The following is a 22,956-nucleotide window of genomic DNA, read 5'->3' on the forward strand; positions in this document are numbered from 1 at the left end:
AGGCAGAGTCTCCCCCAGGGTCAGTGTCCCCACCCCCGGGGGACAGGAGGCAGAGTCTCCCCCAGGGTCAGTGTCCCCACCCCCGGGGATTGGGAGGCAGAGTCTCCCCCAGGGTCAGTGTCCCCACCCCCGGGGGACTGGAGGCAGAGTCTCCCCCAGGGTCAGTGTCCCCACCCCCCAGGGGACGGGAGGCAGAGTCTCCCCAGGGTCAGTGTCCCCACCCCCCCGGGGAAAGGGAGGCAGAGTCTCCCCCAGGGTCAGTGTCCCCACCCCCGGGGACGGGAGGCCGAGTCTCCCCCAGGGTCAGTGTCCCCACCCCCTGGGGATGGGAGGCAGCGTCTCCCCCAGGGTCAGTGTCCCCTCCCCCAGCGTCAGTGTCCCCACCCCTCGGGGGATGGGAGGCAGAGTCTCCCCCAGGGTCAGTGTCCCCACCCCCCGGGGGATGGGAGACAGACTCTCCCCCAGGGTCAGTGTCCTCACCCCCCGGGGGATGGGAGGCAGAGTCTCCCCCAGGGTCAGTGTCCCCACCCCCCGGGGGATGGAAAGCAGATTCTCCCCCAGGGTCAGTGCCCCACCCCCGGGGGACGGGAGGCAGCGTCTCCCCCAGGGTCAGTGTCCCCACCCCCGGGGGATGGGAGGCAGAGTCTCCCCCAGGGTCAGTGTCCCCACCCCCGGGGATTGGGAGGCAGAGTCTCCCCCAGGGTCAGTGTCCCCACCCCCAAGTTGACGGGAGGCCGAGTCTCCCCCAGGGTCAGTGTCCCCACCCCCCGGGGGATGGGAGGCCGAATCTCCCCCAGGGTCAGTGTCCCCACCCCCCGGGGGATGGGAGGCCGAGTCTCCCCCAGGGTCAGTGTCCCCACCCCCGGGAGATGGGAGGCAGAGTCTCCCCCAGGGTCAGTGTCCCCTCCCCCGGGGGACGGGAGGCAGAGTCTCCCCCAGGGTCAGTGTCCCCACCCCCCAGGGGACGGGAGGCAGAGTCTCCCCAGGGTCAGTGTCCCCACCCCCCCCAGGGAAAGGGAGGCAGAGTCTCCCCCAGGGTCAGTGTCCCCACCCCCGGGGACGGGAGGCCGAGTCTCCCCCAGGGTCAGTGGCCCCACCCCCGGGAGATGGGAGGCAGAGTCTCCCCCAGGGTCAGTGTCCCCACCCCCGGGGGATGGGAGGCAGAGTCTCCCCCAGGGTCAGTGTCCCCACCCCTGGGGATGGGAGGCAGCGTCTCCCCCAGGGTCAGTGTCCCCTCCCCCAGCGTCAGTGTCCCCACCCCTCGGGGGATGGGAGGCAGAGTCTCCCCCAGGGTCAGTGTCCCCACCCCCCGGGGGATGGGAGACAGACTCTCCCCCAGGGTCAGTGTCCTCACCCCCCGGGGGATGGGAGGCAGAGTCTCCCCCAGGGTCAGTGTCCTCACCTCCCGGGGGATGGGAGGCAGAGTCTCCCCCAGGGTCAGTGTGCCCACCCCCGGGGGACAGGAGGCAGAGTCTCCCCCAGGGTCAGTGTCCCCACCCCCGGGGATTGGGAGGCAGAGTCTCCCCCAGGGTCAGTGTCCCCACCCCCGGGGGATGGGAGGCAGCGTCTCCCCCAGGGTCAGTGTCCCCTCCCCCAGCGTCAGTGTCCCCACCCCTCGGGGGATGGGAGGCAGAGTCTCCCCCAGGGTCAGTGTCCCCACCCCCCGGGGGATGGGAGACAGACTCTCCCCCAGGGTCAGTGTCCTCACCCCCCGGGGGATGGGAGGCAGAGTCTCCCCCAGGGTCAGTGTCCTCACCCCCCGGGGGATGGGAGGCAGAGTCTCCCCCAGGGTCAGTGTCCCCACCCCCGGGGATTGGGAGGCAGAGTCTCCCCCAGGGTCAGTGTCCCCACCCCCGGGGGACGGGAGGCAGAGTCTCCCCCAGGGTCAGTGTCCCCACCCCCCAGGGGGATGGGAGGCAGCGTCTCCCCCAGGGTCAGTGTCCCCACCCCCCAGGGTCAGTGTCCCCACCCCCGGGGGACGGGAGGCAGAGTCTCCCCCAGGGTCAGTGTCCCCACCCCCCAGGGGGATGGGAGGCAGCGTCTCCCCCAGGGTCAGTGTCCCCACCCCCCAGGGTCAGTGTCCCCACCCCCGGGGGACGGGAGGCAGAGTCTCCCCCAGGGTCAGTGTCCCCACCCCCGGGGGACGGGAGGCAGAGTCTCCCCCAGGGTCAGTGTCCCCACCCCCGGGGGATGGGAGGCAGCGTCTCCCCCAGGGTCAGTGTCCCCTCCCCCAGCGTCAGTGTCCCCACCCCTCGGGGGATGGGAGGCAGAGTCTCCCCCAGGGTCAGTGTCCCCACCCCCCGGGGGATGGGAGACAGACTCTCCCCCAGGGTCAGTGTCCTCACCCCCCGGGGGATGGGAGGCAGAGTCTCCCCCAGGGTCAGTGTCCTCACCCCCCGGGGGATGGGAGGCAGAGTCTCCCCCAGGGTCAGTGTCCCCACCCCCGGGGATTGGGAGGCAGAGTCTCCCCCAGGGTCAGTGTCCCCACCCCCGGGGGACGGGAGGCAGAGTCTCCCCCAGGGTCAGTGTCCCCACCCCCCAGGGGGATGGGAGGCAGCGTCTCCCCCAGGGTCAGTGTCCCCACCCCCCAGGGTCAGTGTCCCCACCCCCGGGGGACGGGAGGCAGAGTCTCCCCCAGGGTCAGTGTCCCCACCCCCCAGGGGGATGGGAGGCAGCGTCTCCCCCAGGGTCAGTGTCCCCACCCCCCAGGGTCAGTGTCCCCACCCCCGGGGGACGGGAGGCAGAGTCTCCCCCAGGGTCAGTGTCCCCACCCCCGGGGGACGGGAGGCAGAGTCTCCCCCAGGGTCAGTGTCCCCACCCCCCAGGGTCAGTGTCCCCACCCCCGGGGGACGGGAGGCAGAGTCTCCCCCAGGGTCAGTGTCCCCACCCCCGGGGGACGGGAGGCAGAGTCTCCCCCAGGGTCAGTGTCCCCACCCCCGGGGGACGGGAGGCAGAGTCTCCCCCAGGGTCAGTGTCCCCACCCCCCGGGGGTTTTCTCTGTTGCCAAACAGGAATCCTCGGCCAGCGCATGCGCCCTCCGGTGTGCGTCGCACGCTGACGTCAGTGAACAGGCGCGGGGCGGCGGGCTGGTGACGTCATCTCGCTGCGACGGCGGATCCAAGATGGAGGAGGAGGTGAAGGGAGCGCGGCCGAGGAAAGCCGCCCAGCCGCTGGTCATCCCGCGGAGCGCGGCCGAGGAACAGCGTCTGAAGCTGGAGCGGTTAATGAGAAACCCCGTGAGTCAAAACAGCCGGGCCCCGGGAACAGGAGGCAGGAGACTGAATACCGGGGCAGCGGTCCGGTGCTGCAGCTGGCCTCAGTGCCCCAGGCTGGCCCTGGGGGGGTGGGAGTGGGAGGTGGGAGTGGGAGGTGTTCCCAGTCTCGGTTCCTATCCAGTGGACCCTGGTATAATCGTGCACAGGTGGTGAGGCCGGGATTGGGATTAGCTGTGATACACCCCATGGTCGAATAACTCGGTCAGGGGCAGGTATCCCTTTCACCCCAATTAGAGAGGGGGCAAAACTTGACCTCCTCTTGGGAAATAAGGAAGGGCAGGTGACAGAAGTGTTAGTGAGGGATCACTTTGGGACCAGTGATCATAATTCCATTAGTTTTAAGATAGCTATGGAGAAGGATAGGTCTGGCCCAAAAGTTAAAATTCTAAATTGGGGAAAGGCCAATTTTGATGGTATTAGACAGGAACTTTCAGAAGTTGATTGGGAGAGTCTGTTGGCAGGCAAAGGGACGTCTGGTATGTGGGAGGCCTTCAAAAATGTGTTAACCAGGGTTCAGGGTAAGCACATTCCTTATAAAGTGAAGGGCAAGGCTGGTAGAAGTAGGGAGCCTTGGATGACTCGGGAGATTGAGGCACTAGTCAAAAAGAAGAAGGAGGCATATGACATGCATAGACAGCTGGGATCAAGTGGATCCCTTGAAGAGTATAGAGATTGCCGGAGTAGAGTTAAGAGAGAAATCAGGAGGGCAAAAAGGGGATATGAGATTGCTTTGGCAGATAAGGCAAAGGTGAATCCAAAGAGCTTCTACAAATACATAAAGGGCAAAAGGGTAACTAGGGAGAGAGTAGGGCCTCTTAAGGATCAACAAGGTCATCTATGTGCGGAACCACAAGAAATGGGTGAGATCCTGAATGAATATTTCACATCGGTATTTACGGTTGAGAAAGGCATGGATGTTAGGGAACTTGGGGAAATAAATAGTGATGTCTTGAGGAGTGTACATATTACAGAGAGGGAGGTGCTGGAAGTCTTAACGCGCATCAAGGTAGATAAATCTCCGGGACCTGATGAAATGTATCCCAGGACGTTATGGGAGGTTAGGGAGGAAATTGCGGGTCCCCAAGCAGAGATATTTGAATCATCCACCGCTACAGGTGAGGTGCCTGAAGATTGGAGGGTAGCAAATGTTGTGCCTTTGTTTAAGAAGGGCGGCAGGGAAAAGCCTGGGAACTACAGACCAGTGAGCCTGACATCTGTAGTGGGTAAGTTGTTAGAGGGTATTCTGAGAGACAGGATCTACGCGCATTTGGAGAGGCAGGGACTAATTAGGAACAGTCAGCATGGTTTTGTGAGAGGAAAATCATGTCTCACAAATTTGATTGAGTTTTTTGAAGGGGTAACCAAGAAGATAGATGAGGGCTGTGCAGTAGACGTGGTCTACATGGACTTCAGCAAAGCATTTGACAAGGTACTGCATGGTAGGTTGTTACATAAGGTTAAATCTCATGGGATCCAAGGTGAGGTAGCCAATTGGATACAAAATTGGCTTGACGACAGAAGACAGAGGGTGGTTGTAGAGGGTTGTTTTTCAAACTGGATGCCTGTGTCCAGCGGTGTGCCTCAGGGATCGGTGCTGGGTCCGCTGTTATTTGTTATTTATATTAATGATTTGGATGAGAATTTAGGAGGCATGGTTAGTAAGTTTGCAGATGACACCAAGATTGGTGGCATTGTGGACAGTGAAGAAGGTTATCTAGGATTGCAACGGGATCTTGATCAATTGGGCCAGTGGGCCGATGAATGGCAGATGGAGTTTAATTTAGATAAATGTGAGGTGATGCATTTTGGTAGATCGAATCGGGCCAGGACCTACTCCGTTAATGGTAGGGCGTTGGGGAGAGTTATAGAACAAAGAGATCTAGGAGTACAGATTCATAGCTCCTTGAAAGTGGAGTCACAGGTGGATAGGGTGGTGAAGAAGGCATTCAGCATGCTTGGTTTCATTGGTCAGAACATTGAATGCAGGAGTTGGGATGTCTTGTTGAAGTTGTACAGGGCATTGGTGAGGCCACACTTGGAGTACTGTGTACAGTTCTGGTCACCCTATTATAGAAAGGATATTATTAAACTAGAAAGAGTGCAGAAAAGATTTACTAGGATGCTACCGGGACTTGATGGTTTGACTTACAGGGAGAGGTTAGACAGACTGGGACTTTTTTCCCTGGAGAGTAGGAGGTTAAGGGGTGATCTTATAGAAGTCTATAAAATAATGAGAGGCATAGATAAGGTCGATAGTCAAAATCTTTTCCCAAAGGTAGGGGAGTCTATAACGAGGGGGCATAGATTTAAGGTGAGAGGGGAGAGATACAAAAGGGTCCAGAGGGGCAATTTTTTCACTCAAAGGGTGGTGAGTGTCTGGAACGAGCTGCCAGAGGCAGTAGTAGAGGCGGGTACAATTTTGTCTTTTAAAAAGCATTTGGACAGTTACATGGGTAAGATGGGTATAGAGGGATATGGGCCAAGTGCAGGCAATTGGGACTAGCTTAGTGGTATAAACTGGGCGACATGGACATGTTGGGCCGAAGGGCCTGTTTCCATGTTGTAACTTCTATGATTCTCAGTATTGTTGCCTTAAATAAAATCACTATCTTACAATGTAACTTTTAAAGCCAGTCATCAATTGCAGACTAATCCACTGATGAGGTATTGATGGAGATCTGCCGTATCTGCGTGAAATTTGTAATTCAGGGTGAGATGTGGTAAAGGTGTGTATCCGGTTTTTCATCATTTTCAGACTCTTGTAACCCATTACTAACGAATAACTAAGCAGCAGGAGCCAGGAATGCTGATCAAATTAATAAACCCAGTGCCCATCACAGTAATATCACATCCATTTTGTGCTGACATTTGGCAGTTTAAAAACTAAGTGCTGTTACCTTCTACTCACTCCACTTTTCCCCAATATGTTGCTGAATTGATCACTGAACATTCTGATTCTAACTGTTATTTATGCCTATTTGTGCTTCACGTGGGTTTTCTGTGTGTTCGGTATGGTTCTCCAAGATGTGATTATGTAGAAAGGATTTCACATTAGCATTTGTTGTTCTGTATTTGTAAATTTTCAGTGGTTGTTTACTTCTGGATCATCCAGAATAACTTTATTTAAAAACTATCAAGCTTTAGTATAATTCTTTTGAAACCCCTTCCTTTTTAATATGCCAGTTGTAGATGGGATACTTTTTAGATTGGATAGACACACACCTATGTTTTATAGTATTGAGGCACTCTGGTCAATTTGGAATGTTCTGAATTTATTAAAGATTTCCCCCAATTTCTCCCTGTAGGAGAAACAAGTTCCAATCTCTGAGAAACCCAAGGAATGGGCTCCACGGCCTCCACCAGAATTTGTTCGCGATGTTATGGGTAAGTGTTATTTTTATGTTGGAAAACCTGCTACTAGAAGGGCAGATATGTATGTGATCTGAGGTGCCTCCCCCCATTTTCCTTCCCTTCCCCCCCCCCCCCCTTCCCCCCCATCGGTTATTGGTTACTGATGGTTATAAATTTGCCATCGTTCTTCTGATCCCAGCAGTGGAGACAATACTTTTTTTTCTGTGGTTGCTTCCAGTGAAAGAGAAATGAAATGTAAATGGAAAATTGGAGATTGGACTGACTAAAATCCTTGAGCTTCTTCCCTCATCCTATTTGAATACATAGCCGAACTTTTGTCCTCTGAACGCAGAACCCCTGTTGTGACAAGGAGGAGAGGAATCTTCTATTTTTTTTTGAATGGGGTGCAAAACCTAGGCAAGCATCTAACTGGCTTTATAGATGTGTTTCTAATAGCTAGGAATTCAGGAGGTTGCCACTGCCCTTCACCCATCTGCAATTAGATATTAGTAATGAGATTGAAATATTTCAGATTTATTCCATAACCTGTTTTCAGTAAATTCCTAAGCTGAGAGGCTGTGCATTTTATTTCCTGGAGGGGTCCAGCTGCAGCAAAATAGCTGAAACCATTTGGGACAGTATGAGCAGTTGCTATTTCAGTCCTTCCACCTGACAATCTGCCGTGCAGTCTGCTGAATGCATTGAGTGTAGCCAGGCCCTACTTCATCATTTTTTCTCTGGACGTTGCTACAAGTGACAGTGTGGTGCTGTTTGATATCTGGTTGACAGTCCATTACATCAGTCTTAAGTAGGAGTTCTTCAGCAAATCAGAAACTCAGCCCTCATAAGGCCCCCTTTTTCACACGCTGAATGCTAATCATTCTCCTCTTCACTGCACCTTTCCTTTCCCCCCACAATGAGTGTCATAATTGTGCTATGATAACAGGATCGAGTGCCGGTGCGGGCAGTGGAGAGTTCCACGTCTACAGACACTTACGCCGAAGGGAGTACATGAGGGAGGAATTCATGGAAAAGCATGCAGCGCAGGTGTGTATAGCTGCATGAATCACATGTTCCTTCTCAACACTTCAAGTAAAAGGATTGCAGGGAGCTCAAAATCCAAGCATGAGTGAAGCTCACAGTTGGTGCTCATGTGATCACAACTACCTGCACTTGATGCAATGTAACGGTTAACATGAACTGTGTGCTGCATTCTCTGCCAATAATGTATTTTCCGGCTTGGGTGATTCTGGATTGACTCTCAAACCCATCTGAAACTGCCCCCAGTGGAATCAGTGAGCCTCTTTGGGCCACAGAGTCACCTCCTGCCCCCCGATAGTGATGTCAGGATATTGTCAGGGAGACAGAGACACTTGGCCAATCTCCACTGGGTCAGGCATTTGTTTTTTTTTAATGTTCAGTGGATGAGTACTTGGGATTAATAAACTTCCCCTCCCCTTTCTAAAGGTGAATTTATCCTCCGAAGAATGAGTCGGTGCTGGTTTTGAGAAATGGACTTTGAAGAGGCATGATATTCTGTGAATTAGCAGGGTTTCTCACGCTGGGCTTGACAATACTGGCCCCCCCCCCCCCGGGCCCCCGCTGACCCCGTTATCTTCAGATGCTGAGGCTGGCACTGGGTTAATGGATGGGGTTTGGGGGTTGGTTCTCGCTCCAGTGGTGAAAGCCTCAGCAACGGTGAAGAACCGAAATGTAATTTTTAAACGGTGGAAACTGAGTTAGAGTATGAAAACGAGGCCTGACCCAAAATATCAGCTCATAAACTTTTGTCTTAATGCTGCTGACTATTAGCTTTAGCCTGAATGTTGTGGTCTGACTGTGTATTTGAAGTCGATGGGAAAACCTTGATGGGTATCCCAGTGGTATCCAGTGCATGATACCACGGAAAATGTATTTGTTGTTTCTGGTGTACGCTATTCTGTTCACGGCACGAATAGAGCTGCAAGTTTCTATTGGTTGGAAATGTGAGTCTGCATATGGAAGTTCCTTTCTACTGTGAACATGGGGACTGTTGGAGGGAGCCCGAATTGCAACAGCCGTACATGTGGGTTACAGAAGATTTTTAATAAGGTCCTGCACAAAGATGATTCTAAAATGAAGGCACATGCATAGGAAATTAATTGGGATAAAAGAGACATTTTTGGATTAGCGAGGAGTAATTAGTGTTGACCTTTGGATTGGTTTTGGGGCCTTAACTTACTCTATATACAAATGGGAATAGAGAGAGATGTACCTGTTTGAAAACAATACTAAGCTAGGAGGCATAGTGAATTATGAAGAGGACGATTGTAAAAGGGCATACATTAAGTGAATCAGCAGAACATTGGTAGAGGGAGTTTAACGGAACAGTGTGAGGTGGACATTTCGGATACAAGAAATTTGCAGGGCTATGGGGAAAGAGCGGGGGAATGGGGCTAACTGGATTGCTGCTGTGCTGTAACGGTTCTAAGAATGGGAATTCAGTCTAAAGGGGAAGTGAGACTGGAGCGGTTTAGAGGTTCCGACACGTAAGTAATTAAAAGCTGGCTTACGGGTGCAAAAAGTGATTTAAAAAGCTGATAGGATATGGGGCTGCATCAAAAGTGGTATGAAATGTAAAAGTAAGAGCATTATTGCAGGTGCACAGAGCTGGTCAGAGCTCATTTTGGGTATTGTGTTCGGTTTTGGGCACCTCATCTCAGGAAAGATATACTGGCCTTGGAGGGAGTCCAAAAACTATTCACAAGGATGACACTTGGGATGAAGGGAGTGAGCTGTGATAGTCCGGGTAACTTGATCTTGTATTCCTGGAGATGGGGAGGTTAATTGTGGTGTTTAAAATGACGAAGGGAATTAACAAACTCGATGGGGTGTAACTTTCTTACTGTAGAGGAGACAAAATCTTAAAATTAGAACTCAGCCAGTTAAAAGCAAACATAGGAATAGATTTCCACCCCAAGCTGTGTTAGGATGTGGACTGCACTGAGCCCAGTCATCGATACAAAATCAATTGAGGTGTTTAAAAGGGAGATTAGGGAAGTAAGGACAAGGAGTAGGGTAGGAAATTGCGATTCTAAACCGCTCCAGTCTCACTTCCCCTTTAGACTGAATTCCCATTCTTAGAATCATTACAGCACAGCAGCAATCCAGTTAGCCCCATTCCCCCGCTCTTTCCCCATAGCCCTGCAAATTTCTTGTATCCGAAATGTCCACCTCACACTGTTCCATTAAACTCCCTCTACCAATGTTCTGCTGATTCACTTAATGTATGCCCTTTTACAATCGTCCTCTTCATAATTCACTATGCCTCCTAGCTTAGTATTGTTTTCAAACAGGTACATCTCTCTCTATTCCCATTTGTATATAGAGTAAGTTAAGGCCCCAAAACCAATCCAAAGATCAACACTAATTACTCCTCGCTAATCCACCATGGCTAACAGAATGTGGAGTGTGATCAGTGGGCTGAGTGACCAACTCCTGTTCCTATTTAATACATTGAAGGCAATCCTGCTACTTAATGTGAAGAAATAACAGAAGAAAAGCTGAGTTACTTCCCTTTTCATGTGTGCAGCTTGTATAATGTGTATTCTGTTCAAATTTTAGAGAAAGTAGTCCCCACTGCTTGTAACACATTAGTGTTAACGTGATCTGTTGGACGGTGAAACCTAATAGGTATTTTCATACTGGGGCTGATTAACAAACTCAGTCGTAAGCAGCAAAGTAATCGCTCCGTAATAGAACCTGCTGAACAGCTGCTGGAAGAACTGGGTTTGCCTGAAATCAGCAGAGGTTTTAAATCGGTAAATTCAGGGGATTTAGTAATTAAGGTAATCACACCGTAGCGAGTTGGGAAGAGCTTATTGAACAGCCGATTCTGCTGGAAATAGTCGGCATGTTTAATGTGTTGTAAGTTTGTAATTGACTCCTACAGTGATGGAAAATATTTAGCGATGGTTGCCTGTCAGAAGTGTGGGCAGGATAAGTGGGCACTGTATTAACTCAGCAAGGATTGTAATTGTGACAGTCTGATGCTGTAATCTGATCTTTACAATAAAATGAAAAAGCCATTTAAAACATCGGTCTGTCTGCATTGACATTAAACGTCTCTGGAATATCTGGTGGGAGTGTGATATGTACAAGGCTGTGCTGTGAGGCTGCGTAATTCATCTGAGAATCCGTTACTTTACAGCAACGTCTGGGGGATGAATTCCAGAAGAAACTAGACATGAACCGGAGGGTGGCTGAAGAGAGGACGGAGAAACGCAGGAAGAAACGGTAAAAGCAGCGATACTGCTCCTGGGTCCAGAAGACCCTGCAAGTGATTGGACGTTACAGTTTGTAACAAATTCCCATTTTATCCCCACTGCACTCGCTGAAATCAGTGCAAAGTTATAATGAAGAGCAATATGGGGTGAGAATTGTCGTCCTGTCGTGGGTTTGTTATGGGTTTGGGGAAGGGGGGAATTTCTATTTGTAATTACAATGGATTAGCGAGTAGCCTTGTCACAGAGCAAAGTGGCTCCAGGGGTCAATTCCCTCTCTGTGGAGTTAGCTGATCTTAGCCAGGGTGGTCCTGTAGCTGCTACAATTTGTCTTGATGAGCCAACATTGCATCCTCATTATAAGTTTGGGAACACTAGGCACTGCAGACTGTACAGTTATTTATTTTAGGTGTCTGAATGGTGCCTGCTTGTCCAAGCAGGGATTCACTCACTCACAGCCCATTGCTGGCCAATCTAATCAATGACAAACTAGCTGTAAACACATTGTTACCCAGTGAGGTGAGAAGAATAAATTGGCAAGTGGCTGAGTTAGTAATTTGCTGCTTGTTCAAGTTTTCTTTTCTCATTACAGACAGAAGTTAAAGGAGAAGAAAATCTTGGCAAAGAAAGCCAAGAAGCAGCTGACGAAAGCAGCAGATGGTGAGTTACGCCCGGTATATTATTCAGCTTCCCTTCTAGTATGAGTCAAAATCACAAGACATTTATTATGTTTTCTCTTCCTTGGAATGATTTAATCGGCAGCGATTAATCCAAATCCTTGTCTGCTTTGTGGCTTAGATGCTGTTCCGAGACCTGTTTAAGAAATGTTGAGTTCTCTTTATTTTAAAGAGCGAAATCCTAATGTGACCTAGTGACAGACATCCTGTGTGGAGTTTGGTGTAGAGATATGGTATGGAAGATGATGCAATAAACTCCTGAACCTGTTAGTCCGATAACCTTCAAAAGGGTTCTCTTCAATGTGACTTACGTTCCTAATTTGGAACCTTTAATTTTATTTAGTAGCTTTGAGGAGTTAATGCCCCACAGTTGTTGCACTGAGAATGGTGCTGATATGTGAATATATTAATTTGAAAGCAGGGCACACACTTCCTAAGCATCAGGCTTCTATCACGTTGCAGGCTCCACATGTAGATATGCAAATTACTGTGTCCCTTTCACCTGATTGGTTGGAATTTGAGCCAGTCAAATCACTCGCATTTTCTAAAACCCTTTGTCCACCATTTTTCTTTCTCTCAAACTCCAATATCGAGGGTTGAAAATAAGGTTTGAACTTAGAATCTCACAGTAACGTGATTAAACTTAGTATCTTTGACTACCTTCATTAATGTTTATAACTCATAGGCCTCAGCCTCTCAAAAGCCTGGGCTTGGAGATGATCCTGTTCCCAGAGCTATCAGGGTGAGTTTAGGCCCACCTGTGCTGCTGGAGTCTGAGTGAATACAGTGTGGAAAATCTCCCAGCGTGTAAAGGGACAATTCTCTGCAACAACTGGAAGTGTCTCTTTTTTTTCTCAAGGCTGTATTAGTATTTAAATGTGTGTTTTTCCAAATGATTTCAAAACAAGCTTTTTCAAAGAACCTTTTTTGTGGTAACTATTTTAAATGTTTCTTTTTCTTGAGGGAGAGGCTGTAGTGAGAGATATGATTGGAGCACCTGTGCTTTATTTTGTTTGTACTAAGAATTCAAAAACCATCATTTACAGAAAGATTTGTTTATACAGCTACATTGGGAAGGGCAATACAACTTATACATTTTATAGGAGCCAATTGACACTTGCTTCACTTGGCCTTAAGACACTTCTTTCCAAATTCGATCCTTCCCCATATCTCTATCCCAGCACAACCTTCACCACTTGTAGCAGTGTAACCTCTTACTCACCAAAAGCAATGCCACAAGAAAATCTGCCCTACTGTATTAACGTCTAGCCTTTCCAGATGTTGCACTCAAGACATCGCACATGCAAAACAACCTTAACTTGCTGTGTGCTTTCTACTGCAGCCTGAAACTGACTAGTATACTCCATTTGTAAAGTTCCACCACCCAGTGATCACACTATAAAAGGGAAAGTCAAATACTTCCTCCTCAATTCTGACTTGCAGCTTGAAGAGCATTGAAACTCTGATCAACCTCGCCCTGTACACTGCCCCCTCGAAACATTTAGGCTGATTGACCTGAGGCTCTGTTTACTTAACAACAATTGGATTTTGTGGCCTTGAAGAGATCCAGCTGCACCATATCAGAATAATACATTAAACATTTCACAATATAACACTGCTGTCCTTAATATAAGCTGAATACGCTGTGTTATAACATGAGATGTGCTAGTATACTATCATATACAAATGGCATGTCAAGTATTCATTTCCTGTGTCTCACTTTTTAAAAAAAAAATGAAGAAACAAATGCATTCTTTTAGCACAAGAGCTGAAATTTCTGTAACCTCTGACTTTACAAATCACACTCTTTTAAAAGACAAATGCTGGGTTGTGACCTACAGTCTGAAGAGTACGGCAGTCTAGTACTAATGGCATTGGGCTGGAAACCCAGAGTTCAGGAGTTCAAATCAATAAAGCTAGTACTTTGTGGACTGGCAGCAGAAAGATGACAATGAAAGCTGCCATATGGGTTCACTCAGGTCCGTCAGGGAGAGGAACCTGCCAATTCTACCCAGTCTGGTCAACACGTGACCCCAGTCCCGCACTACAATGTTGACTCTTCATGTCCTCAGGCTAACTAGAGATGGGCAATAAATGTCACCCACATCCCAAGTACAAATAATAAAAATAATCTGACCTCGCCTAGTGTTTACTTAACAGCAGTTTGCCAGTGTCTTTGAAGGGATGCAGCTTCATCTTAGCAGCAGAATACTACATGGTATGATATGTTCCATATTGAGCAGTGCATCGTTTACCTGCCATGAGTAATGTGGGCGATCCACTTGTGTATTATAAAAATAGTACTTGTGTGCAGAATTCCTGTCCGGACTGTGTCACAACTCTGCGATCACACTTACGATGTAGTGCACCTGCGTCTCGGGCTCAAATTTCATATCCCTAAAAGAGCAATAAATCAGAAATCTTTATAAACAGCGCGGAAATTCTTGCAATGAACAAAAAAACAGAAACTCAACCAAAGTATATTTTCAGTCTCCTTTTTCTTTAGCCATGTAAAATGTTGAAAATAAAGTTTATAAGATAATAAAGACATCAAAAATTATATATTTCACAATTGTATGCTTAGACCTAGTTGCTTTTTGAGTATCTCTATTCACGTGTTAACTCCACCTCGGCCTCTCTGAAAAGCCTAGAGGGATATTTTCCCCAGACCTAACAATCAGTTAGAGAGAGATAACAGCTACAGCTGTCCCTGCAGTTCAGTCTGTACAGTTTGGAAAATCGCTGTCTGATTCTCTGAGCTAAACAGTGCAACAGCTTGGTGTATCTTTCCTTGGGCTATAACAGTTGGTTTTGCCAAATGATGTCAAAACAAGCTAGAGAGAGCATGAACTTTAGAAGCTTTTTGACAGGAGCTGGTTATTTCTTTACCTCAGAGGAAGAGCGGGGCTAAATGATGACAGCACTTGCCTTTTTTGTTTGTACTAAGAATTGGAATCCGATTGTTCTCACAGCAGATTTCGGTGCCCAGCCCTGTGCTATTATTTAGCTGCAGTGGGTGAGGAAAGCACTGATTTATTTTTCATTAACCAATATTCTGGGAGATTTTCACCTTGAATTGCTAGAAGGAAAAGGATTAAACTCAGAGTGCACTGTCCTTCCGTGAATCGGTGTGTAACCTTTTCTGACCTGTGCTCTAGGCGCTGATGAAATGTCCAGCAGTGAGGAAGAGGAAGAGACAAAAAGCCCAAAGCAGACAGTGGACGATTCAGAAGAGCCCAGCTTTATGATGGGTGGGCGGTGACCTGAGCCCCAGTGAAATGATGGAAATTATGGGCTGGATCTCGATTGGCATCAGGGATGTACAATTGTGGAAGATTTGCTGATCAGACACTTTGAACCCAAACTGCCTTTTCTACGCACAAGACAAGCAAAAGATCAGGCATCCACTTAGTGTTAAGTCATTTTTCTGGTACATTTGATATTCAAATGGAAATTGCATTGCTAAGTTCTGACTCTCTTGTACAGTGTATTTAAAATACAAAGTTAGTAAAACATTTTCTACAATGTCCTGCAGTTTTAATGAGTATATCTTGTGCCTGTTTCTAGGTCTTTTGTAAAAAGATTTATTTTGAAGTAAAATATGAGACTTGACATAACATCTGAACACTGCTGTAGTGAATTGGGCATCACAGGGGTAAACCATTCAACCCACTGATCCTGCTGTGTCTCTAATCCCATATCCCTGCCCTCTCTCCACCTTACTGCCCAAATAAACATTGTCTCCCTTTTAAACACCTCTGTCCATTTTGCATCTACTGGAGCAATACGCTCCATATTCTCAACCCTCTGAAGACATCTTGGTTTGTTTCTTTGTTCTGGCTCTGGGTTCCCTACCCGGCGAGAGAGACAATCGTTGCCCATTGATCTGGTTATTTCCCTTTGTTATTTTATGCACCCTTTGACCTGCTCATCTCCAGGGGCGATACAACAATTTTGAATTTAGCATAGAAGAGTGCAAAGCAATTCAGAGGAGAAAGAAAGTTGGGAGAGGGGACTGAAACCTTGGTCAAGAGAAGGCTTTTAAAGGAGAGCAGGGAGGTAAGAGTAAAAGAGTCTCCCCTCTAATCTCATTCATCCAAGTTGTCACCCTGGTGAATTGTCGCAGGATTCCCTCCAAGGCCAGTATATCCTTGCTGAGATGAGGTGCCCAAAACTGAACACAATACCCCAAATGAACTCTGACCAGCTCTGTGTAACTGCAGTAATGCTGTCTTACATTTTATAATCACTTAGGATATGGAGCTGCATCACATTAGCCCTCTAAATCACTTTTTGCACCTTTGAGACAGCTTTTAATGATTTGTGTATCTAAACCTCTCTGTTCATCTCTATCCCAGTCTCACTTCCCCATTTACGTTGTATTCCCATTCTTGTGTACAAAGTACCGCACAGTCACGTTAAACTGCATATGCCAACTTTCTGCCCTTTTGCTTAATTTAGTTCCTCTTGCAGTTCTCCGATACCCTCCTCACAATTCACTATGCCTCCTAGCTTAGTCTGACTGTTGTGTTCTAGGGCAGGTCCTAATTCAAGTCTCACACACGCGATACTTTTTTTTTTATTCGTTCATGGGATGTGGGCAGCCCTAATTGCCCTTGAGAAGGTGGTGGTGAGCCGCCTCCTTGAACCGCTGCAGTCCGTGTGGTGACGGTTCTCCCACAGTGCTGCTGGGAAGGGAGTTCCAGGATTTTGACCCAGCGACGATGAAGGAACGGCGATATATTTCCAAGTCGGGATGGTGTGTGACTTGGAGGGGAACGTGCAGGTGGTGTTGTTCCCATGTGCCTGCTGCTCTTGTCCTTCTAGGTGGTAGAGGTCGCGGGTTTGGGAGGTGCTGTTGAGCCACTTATTAGGGAGGAGTAGCTGAGGTGGTTTCCCGTTGCTATCCTCAGGGTTATTATCTTCGAAGGAGCTTCCAGGTGGGCTGCAACCAAGGCTAAAGAGCCCACCTACTCTTTACCGGGGGGGGGGGCGCCATCCACACCCATTGGACATAAGTCCCCCCACTGGACATCAGCCCGGTATTCACAGTCGGTGTTCTGGTCTCTGCTCACCAAGGGCTGTCTGAGTGGCAGCGGAGCCCGACACCACCTGACTCAGATGGGAATGCTACCAGTAAGCCAAAGGCGCACTCTCCCTAGCTTGGTATCATCTGCAAATTTGCAATATTCCCTCTATCTCCCAATCCAGGTCATGGAGTCATGGCACCGATCCTTGAGAGACAACACTGCCTGCCAATCTAAAAATGTCCCTTTTATCCCAACTCTCTACCTCCTACCTCCCAACCACCATCCCCCTGAAAATTTAAAGCTTCCTGAAGTTGGGGGAGGTGCCAGGCCAAGCCGTGGTAAAAGGGCTCATTGTTTTTTAGCAAAATAACATTGTTAATTACAGCCCCAGTTCTAATTAGAGTTAAGGAGTTAAAGCCTTCGGAGCTACAGCTGAAGCTGTTTTTATATTGTCCCTTTATGGGGAGCCAGCACCTCTAGTCCCAACATGCGTGTTCCACACTCTCAGCGGCATCCTCTCTACATTTGTGTCAGCCATGGCTCAATGTTAGCACTTCCTCCTGAGTCAGAAGGTTGTTGGTCCAAGTCCCACTCCTGAGACTTGTACACAGAATCCAGGCTGACACTCCGAGAGCAGTGCTGAGGGAGGTGGCATCTTTCAAATGAGACGTTAAACTGAGTCTCCATCTGCCCTCCGGTGGACGGAAAAGATCCCATGGCACTATTCGAAGAAGAGCTGGGGAGTTCTCCCCAATGTCCTGGCTAATATTTATCCCTCAACCAACATCGTTAAAAACAGATTATCTGGTCATTATCACATTGTTGTTTGTGGGATCTTGTGTGCAAATTCACTGCGGCATTTCCTACCTTACAACAGTGACCACAATTCAAAAGTACTTCATTAGCTGTAAAGTGTTTTGGGACGTCCTGAGGTCATAAAAGGTGCAATAGCAATGCAAGCCTTTCTTCTCTGCAGCATTTGACCGAGTGTGGCATTAAGGAGCCCCAGTAAAATTGAAGTCAATGGGAACCAGGGCGAAAACTCTCCAGTGGCTGGGGTCGTACCTAGCACAAAGGAAGATGGTAGTGGTTGTTGGAGGCCAATCATCTCAGCCCCAGGACATTGCTGCAGGAGTTCCTCAGGGCAGTGTCCTAGGCCCAACCATCTTCAGCTGCTTCATCAATGATCTTCCCTCCATCATAAGGTCAGAAGTGGGGATGTTCGCTGATGATTGCACAGTGTTCAGTTCCATTCGCAATCCCTCAGATAATGAAGCAGTCCGTTCCCGCATGCAGCAAGACCTGGACAACATTCAGACTTGGGCTGATAAGTGGCAAGTAACATTCACGCCAGACAAGTGCCAGGCAATGACCATCTCCAACAAGAGAGGGTCTAACCACCTCCACTTGATATTCAACGACATTACCATCGCCGAATCTCCCACCATCAACATCCTGGGGGTCACCATTGACCAGAAACTCAACTGGACCAGCTACATAAATACTGTGGCTACAAGAGCAGGCCAGAGGCTGGGTATTCTGCGGCGAGTGACTCACCTCCTGACTCCCAAAAGCCTTTCCACCATCTACAAGACACAAGTCAGGAGTGTGATGGAATACTCTCCACTTGCCTGGATGAGTGCAGCTCCAACAACAGTCAAGAAGCTCAACACCATCCAGGACAAAGCAGCCCGTTTGATTGGCACCCCATCCACCACCCTAAACATTCACTCCCTTCACCATCGCTGCACCTAAGAACATAAGAAATAGGAGCTGGAGTAGGCAATAAGGCCCCTCGAGCCTGCTCTGCCATTCAATCAGATCATGGCTGATCTTCGACCTCAACTCCACTTTCCTGCCCGATCCCCATATACCTTGATTCCTTTAGAGCCCAAAAATCTATCGATCTCAGCCTTGAATATACTCAACGACTGAGCATCCACAGCCCTCTGAGGTAGAGAATTCCAAAGATTCACAACCCTCTGAGTGAAGAAATTCCTCCTCATCTCAGTCTTGAATGGCCGACCCCTTATCCTGCGACTATGCCCCCTAGTTCTAGACTCTAGCCAGGGGAAACAATCTCTCAGCATCTACCCTGTCAAGCCCCCTCATAATCTTATATATTTTAATGAGATCACCCCTCATTCTTCTAAACTCCAGAGAGTATAGGCCCATTCTACTCAATCTCACTTCATAGGAAAACCTTCTCATCCCAGGAATTAATCTAGTGAACCTTCATTGCACCCCCTCTGAGGCAAGTATATCCTTCCTTAGATAAGGAGACCAGAACTGTACTCTGTACTCCGGGTGAGGTCTCACCAAAGCCCTGAACAATAGTAAGACTTCCTTACTCTTGTACTGCAACCCCCTTGCAATAAAGGCCAACATGCCATTTGCTTTCCTAATTGCTTGCTGGACCTGCATGGTAACTTTTTGTGTTTCTTTTACCGGACACTCAAGTCTCTCTGGACACCAACATTTAATAGTTTCTCACCGTTGGCTTTCTATTTCATTCACAGTAGCTGCAGTGTGTACCATCTATAAGATGCACTGCAGCAACTCGCCAAGGCTTCTTCGACAGCCCATGAATGAATAAAATGTCTTCTTCCTCTACATTTGCCGGGTTTGTTAGGATTGTGTGCTGGGAACAGCCGCAGGAAGGACAGGATCACACATTGGGGGGAGGGTAATGGTGCTTGGCAAAGCAGCCACGATGTAGAGGAGCGGTCATGGCCGTGTACGGGGTTGGAGGATATTCTCGTTTCGTGGGCTGTCTTGCAATGAAGATGTGTTGTGAGGTGGCCTGGAGGGTGAATTGGGAAGAGATGAGTGAAGAAGGAAAATGCCAGGGGGAAGGGATTCTGGAAGTCGGAGTGGAGGAAGAATGAAATGTATCGCAGAGGGAATTGTCCCTCCGGAAAATGGGGGAAGGGTGAGATCATTTAGATAAAAAATGTTCTTGTGAATTAGTGTGGTGGTGAGTGAGGATAAGAGGGACCCTGTCCTGAGAGGAGGGAGAGAGTGTGGAGACACTTGGCTTATTGTTTTGTTTCCAGTTCTAACAAAGGGGCCACACCAGAAACATTAACCTGTCTCTTCTCTGTATCGATGATGGCCTGTGTATTTCCAGCATTTGCGGTCTCTTGTCCAAAGTATAACCGATACACGACAGTTCCATTTATGCCAATACTTGAAGCATCTACTCAAAACTTTATAAGCTCTAGTAATCTGCTTTCAGACTACCCAAGGAGCAGTGAGAATTGCTCAGTCTGAGGCTGTACTTTGCTGCCAATGTAAACTGACCTCTTAAATTATTTTTTAAAACCTCATTCCATAAACCTGACTGTTCACTTTATGGACTTTGTGATTAAAACCTCTGCAGAATTGCAGTATTCTTGTCTATGGGAGCTGGACTGTGCTGTCAAAGAGGCAAAGGGCCTCATCTCCCCAACAACTTAAAGAAATACTTCTGTGAAATTTCAGATTCTGTTACATTTCCCGTGCAGGTGAATGCAGCGTAAAACCACCATCACTGCTCACATTGCAGAATAAAAATATATTTGCATCAGCTTGAATTCTTGTAATTGTATTGATCTTGCTAAAATGTTTAATTGGAATAAACTATCAACTGAGATAACAGAAAGTGAGCACATGGCTGGGCAGGTTTTGTGAATGATTCGTATTTTGCAGTGAGCAGTGTATTGTGGGCTAGTGCTGCTATTTAATGTTTGTCCACTAGGTGACGCACTGCACCATGTGTTCTGTGGGTGGAGCCGACCAAGGTCATTCCAAAGCTGAAGAACACAGAGAATTCAGCCCATCGCACGAGTGCCTTCACATGTCCCTTCATGCCCGCTAAATAAATTGGAGTCACTCATCCAAGTAGATTTTATAGTACAGTGGAATTTCATAGAATCTTACAGCACAGTGGAGGCCATTCAGCCCATCGGGCCTGTGCTGCCTCTTTGAAAGAGCTATCCAATTACTCCCACTCCCCCGCACTATCCCCATTGCCCTGCAAATTTCTCAAGTATTTATCCAATTCCCTTTCGAAAGTTATTATTGAATCTGCTTCCACCGCCCTTTCAGGCAGTGCATTCCAGATCATAACAACTCGCTGCGTAAAAAAATTCTCATCTCCCTCTGGTTCTTTTGCCGATTATCTTAAATCTGTGTCCTCTGGTTACCGACCCTCCTGCCAGTGGAAACAGTTTCTCCCTCTCTACTCTGACAAATCCTTCATAATTTTGAACTCCTCTATTAAATCCCCCCTTAACCTTCTCTGCTCTAAGGAGAAATAGGAGCAGGAGTAGGCCATACGGCCCCTCGAGCCTGCTCCGCCATTCAATAAGATCATGGCTGATCTTCGACCTCAACTCCACTTTCCTGCCTGATCCCCATCCCTTGATTCCCCTAGAGTCCAAAAATCTATCGATCTCAGCCTTGAATATACTCAACGACTGAGCATTCACAGCCCTCTGGGGTAGAGAATTCCAAAGATTCACAACCCTCTGAGTGAAGAAATTCCTCCTCATCTCAGTCTTAAATGGCCAACCCCTTATTCTGAGACTATGCCCCCTAGTTCTAGACTCTCCAGCCAGAGAAAACAACCTCCCAGCATCTACCCTGTCAACCCCCCTCAGAATCTTATATGATTCAATGAGATTACCTCTCATTCTTCTAAACTCCAGAGAGTAGAGGCCCATTCTACTCAATCTCTCCTCATAGGACAACCCTCTCATCCCAGGAATTAATCTAGTGAATCTTCGTTGCACCGCCTCTAAGGCAAGTATATCCTTCCTCAGATAAGGAGACCAAAACTGTACGCAGTACTCCAGGTGAGGTCTCACCAATGCCCTGTACAGTTGTAGTAAGATTCCTTATTCTTGTACTCCAGCCCCCTTGCAATAAAGGCCAACATGCCATTTGCCTTCCTTATTGCTTGCTGCACCTGTATGGTAACTTTTTGTGTTTCTTATACCAGGACACCCAAGTCTCTCTGGACGCCAACATTTAATAGTTTCTCACTATTTAAAAAATATTCTGTTTTTCTATTCTTCCTATCAAAGTGAATAACCTCACATTTCCCCACATTAGACTCCATCTGCCACCTTCTTGCCCACTCACTTAACCTGTCTATATCGCTTTGCAGACTCTTTGCATCCTCCTCACAGCTTACTTTCCCACCTAGGTTTGTATCGTCAGCAAACTTGGATACGTTACACTCGGTCCCTTCATCTAAGTCATTAATATAGATTGTAAATAGCTGAGGCCCAAGCACTGATCCTTGCGGCACCCCACTAGTTACAGCCTGCCAACCTGAAAATGACCCGTTTATCCCTACTCTCTGCTTTCTGTCCGTTAACCAATCCTCTATCAATGCTAATACATTACCCCCAGCCCCATGAGCCCTTATCTTAAACAACCTTTTATGTGGCACCTTATCGAATGCCTTTTGAAAATCCAAATATACAACATCCACTGGTTCCCCTTTATCTACACTGCTAGTTACATCCTCAAAAAACTCTAATAAATTTGTCAAACATGATTTCCCTTTCATAAAACCATGCTGACTCTGCCTAATCATATTATGATTTTCTAAGTGCCCTGTTACCACTTCCTTAATAATGGATTCCAGCATTTTCCCAATGACTGATGTCAGACTCACTGGCCTCTAGTTCCCTGTTTTCTCTGTCCCTCCTTTCTTGAATAGCGGGGTTACATTTGCTACCTTCCAATCCATGGGGATCATTCTAGAATCTAGGGGATGTTGGAAGATCATAACCAATGCATCCACTATCTCTGCAGCCACCTCTTTTAGAACCCTAGGATCAGATCCAGAGAATTTATCGGCTTTTAGTCCCACTAGTTTTTCCAGTACTTTTTCTCTACTGATATTAATTACTTTAAGTTCCTCACTCTCATTAGCTCCCTGGTTCCCCACTATTTCTAGTATGGTTTTTGTGTCTTCTACTGTGAAGACAGATACAAAATATTTGTTTAATGCATCTGCCATTTCCTGATTCCCCCATTATAATTTCTCCTGTCTCAGCCTCTAAGGGACCAACGTTTACTTTTGCTACTCTCTTCCTTTTTACATTCTGGTAGAAGCTCTTACAATCCGCTTTTATATTTCTTGCTAGTTTACTTTCATATTCTATTTTCTCCCTTTTTAATCTATTTTTTGGTCATCCGTTGCTGGTTTCTAAAATTCTCCCAATCCCCAGGCTTACTACTCTTCTTGGCAACATTATAGGCCTCTTCTTTCAATCTAATACTCTCCCCAACTTCTTCAGTTAGCCACGGGTGGATCACTTTTCCCGTGGAGTTTTTATTTCTCAATGGAATGTATATTTGTTGA

The 22,956-nt window shown here is 47.8% G+C and overlaps 1 protein-coding gene across 1 annotated transcript; it reads left to right on the forward strand.

Moving 5' to 3' along the window:
- The first annotated feature begins 3,086 nt into the window (after positions 1–3,086).
- Positions 3,087–15,094, forward strand: prkrip1 (PRKR interacting protein 1). Its single transcript, XM_068007914.1, has 6 exons — positions 3,087–3,236; positions 6,581–6,659; positions 7,573–7,673; positions 10,816–10,901; positions 11,481–11,548; positions 14,724–15,094. Exons 1-6 carry the CDS (start codon positions 3,123–3,125, stop codon positions 14,825–14,827), a joined length of 552 nt encoding a protein of 183 aa, XP_067864015.1. The 5' UTR covers positions 3,087–3,122; the 3' UTR covers positions 14,828–15,094.
- The last annotated feature ends 7,862 nt before the right edge of the window (positions 15,095–22,956 follow it).

The sequence above is a fragment of the Heptranchias perlo genome, chromosome 28 (assembly GCF_035084215.1).
Source record: "Heptranchias perlo isolate sHepPer1 chromosome 28, sHepPer1.hap1, whole genome shotgun sequence".
Classification (NCBI taxonomy): domain Eukaryota; kingdom Metazoa; phylum Chordata; class Chondrichthyes; order Hexanchiformes; family Hexanchidae; genus Heptranchias; species Heptranchias perlo.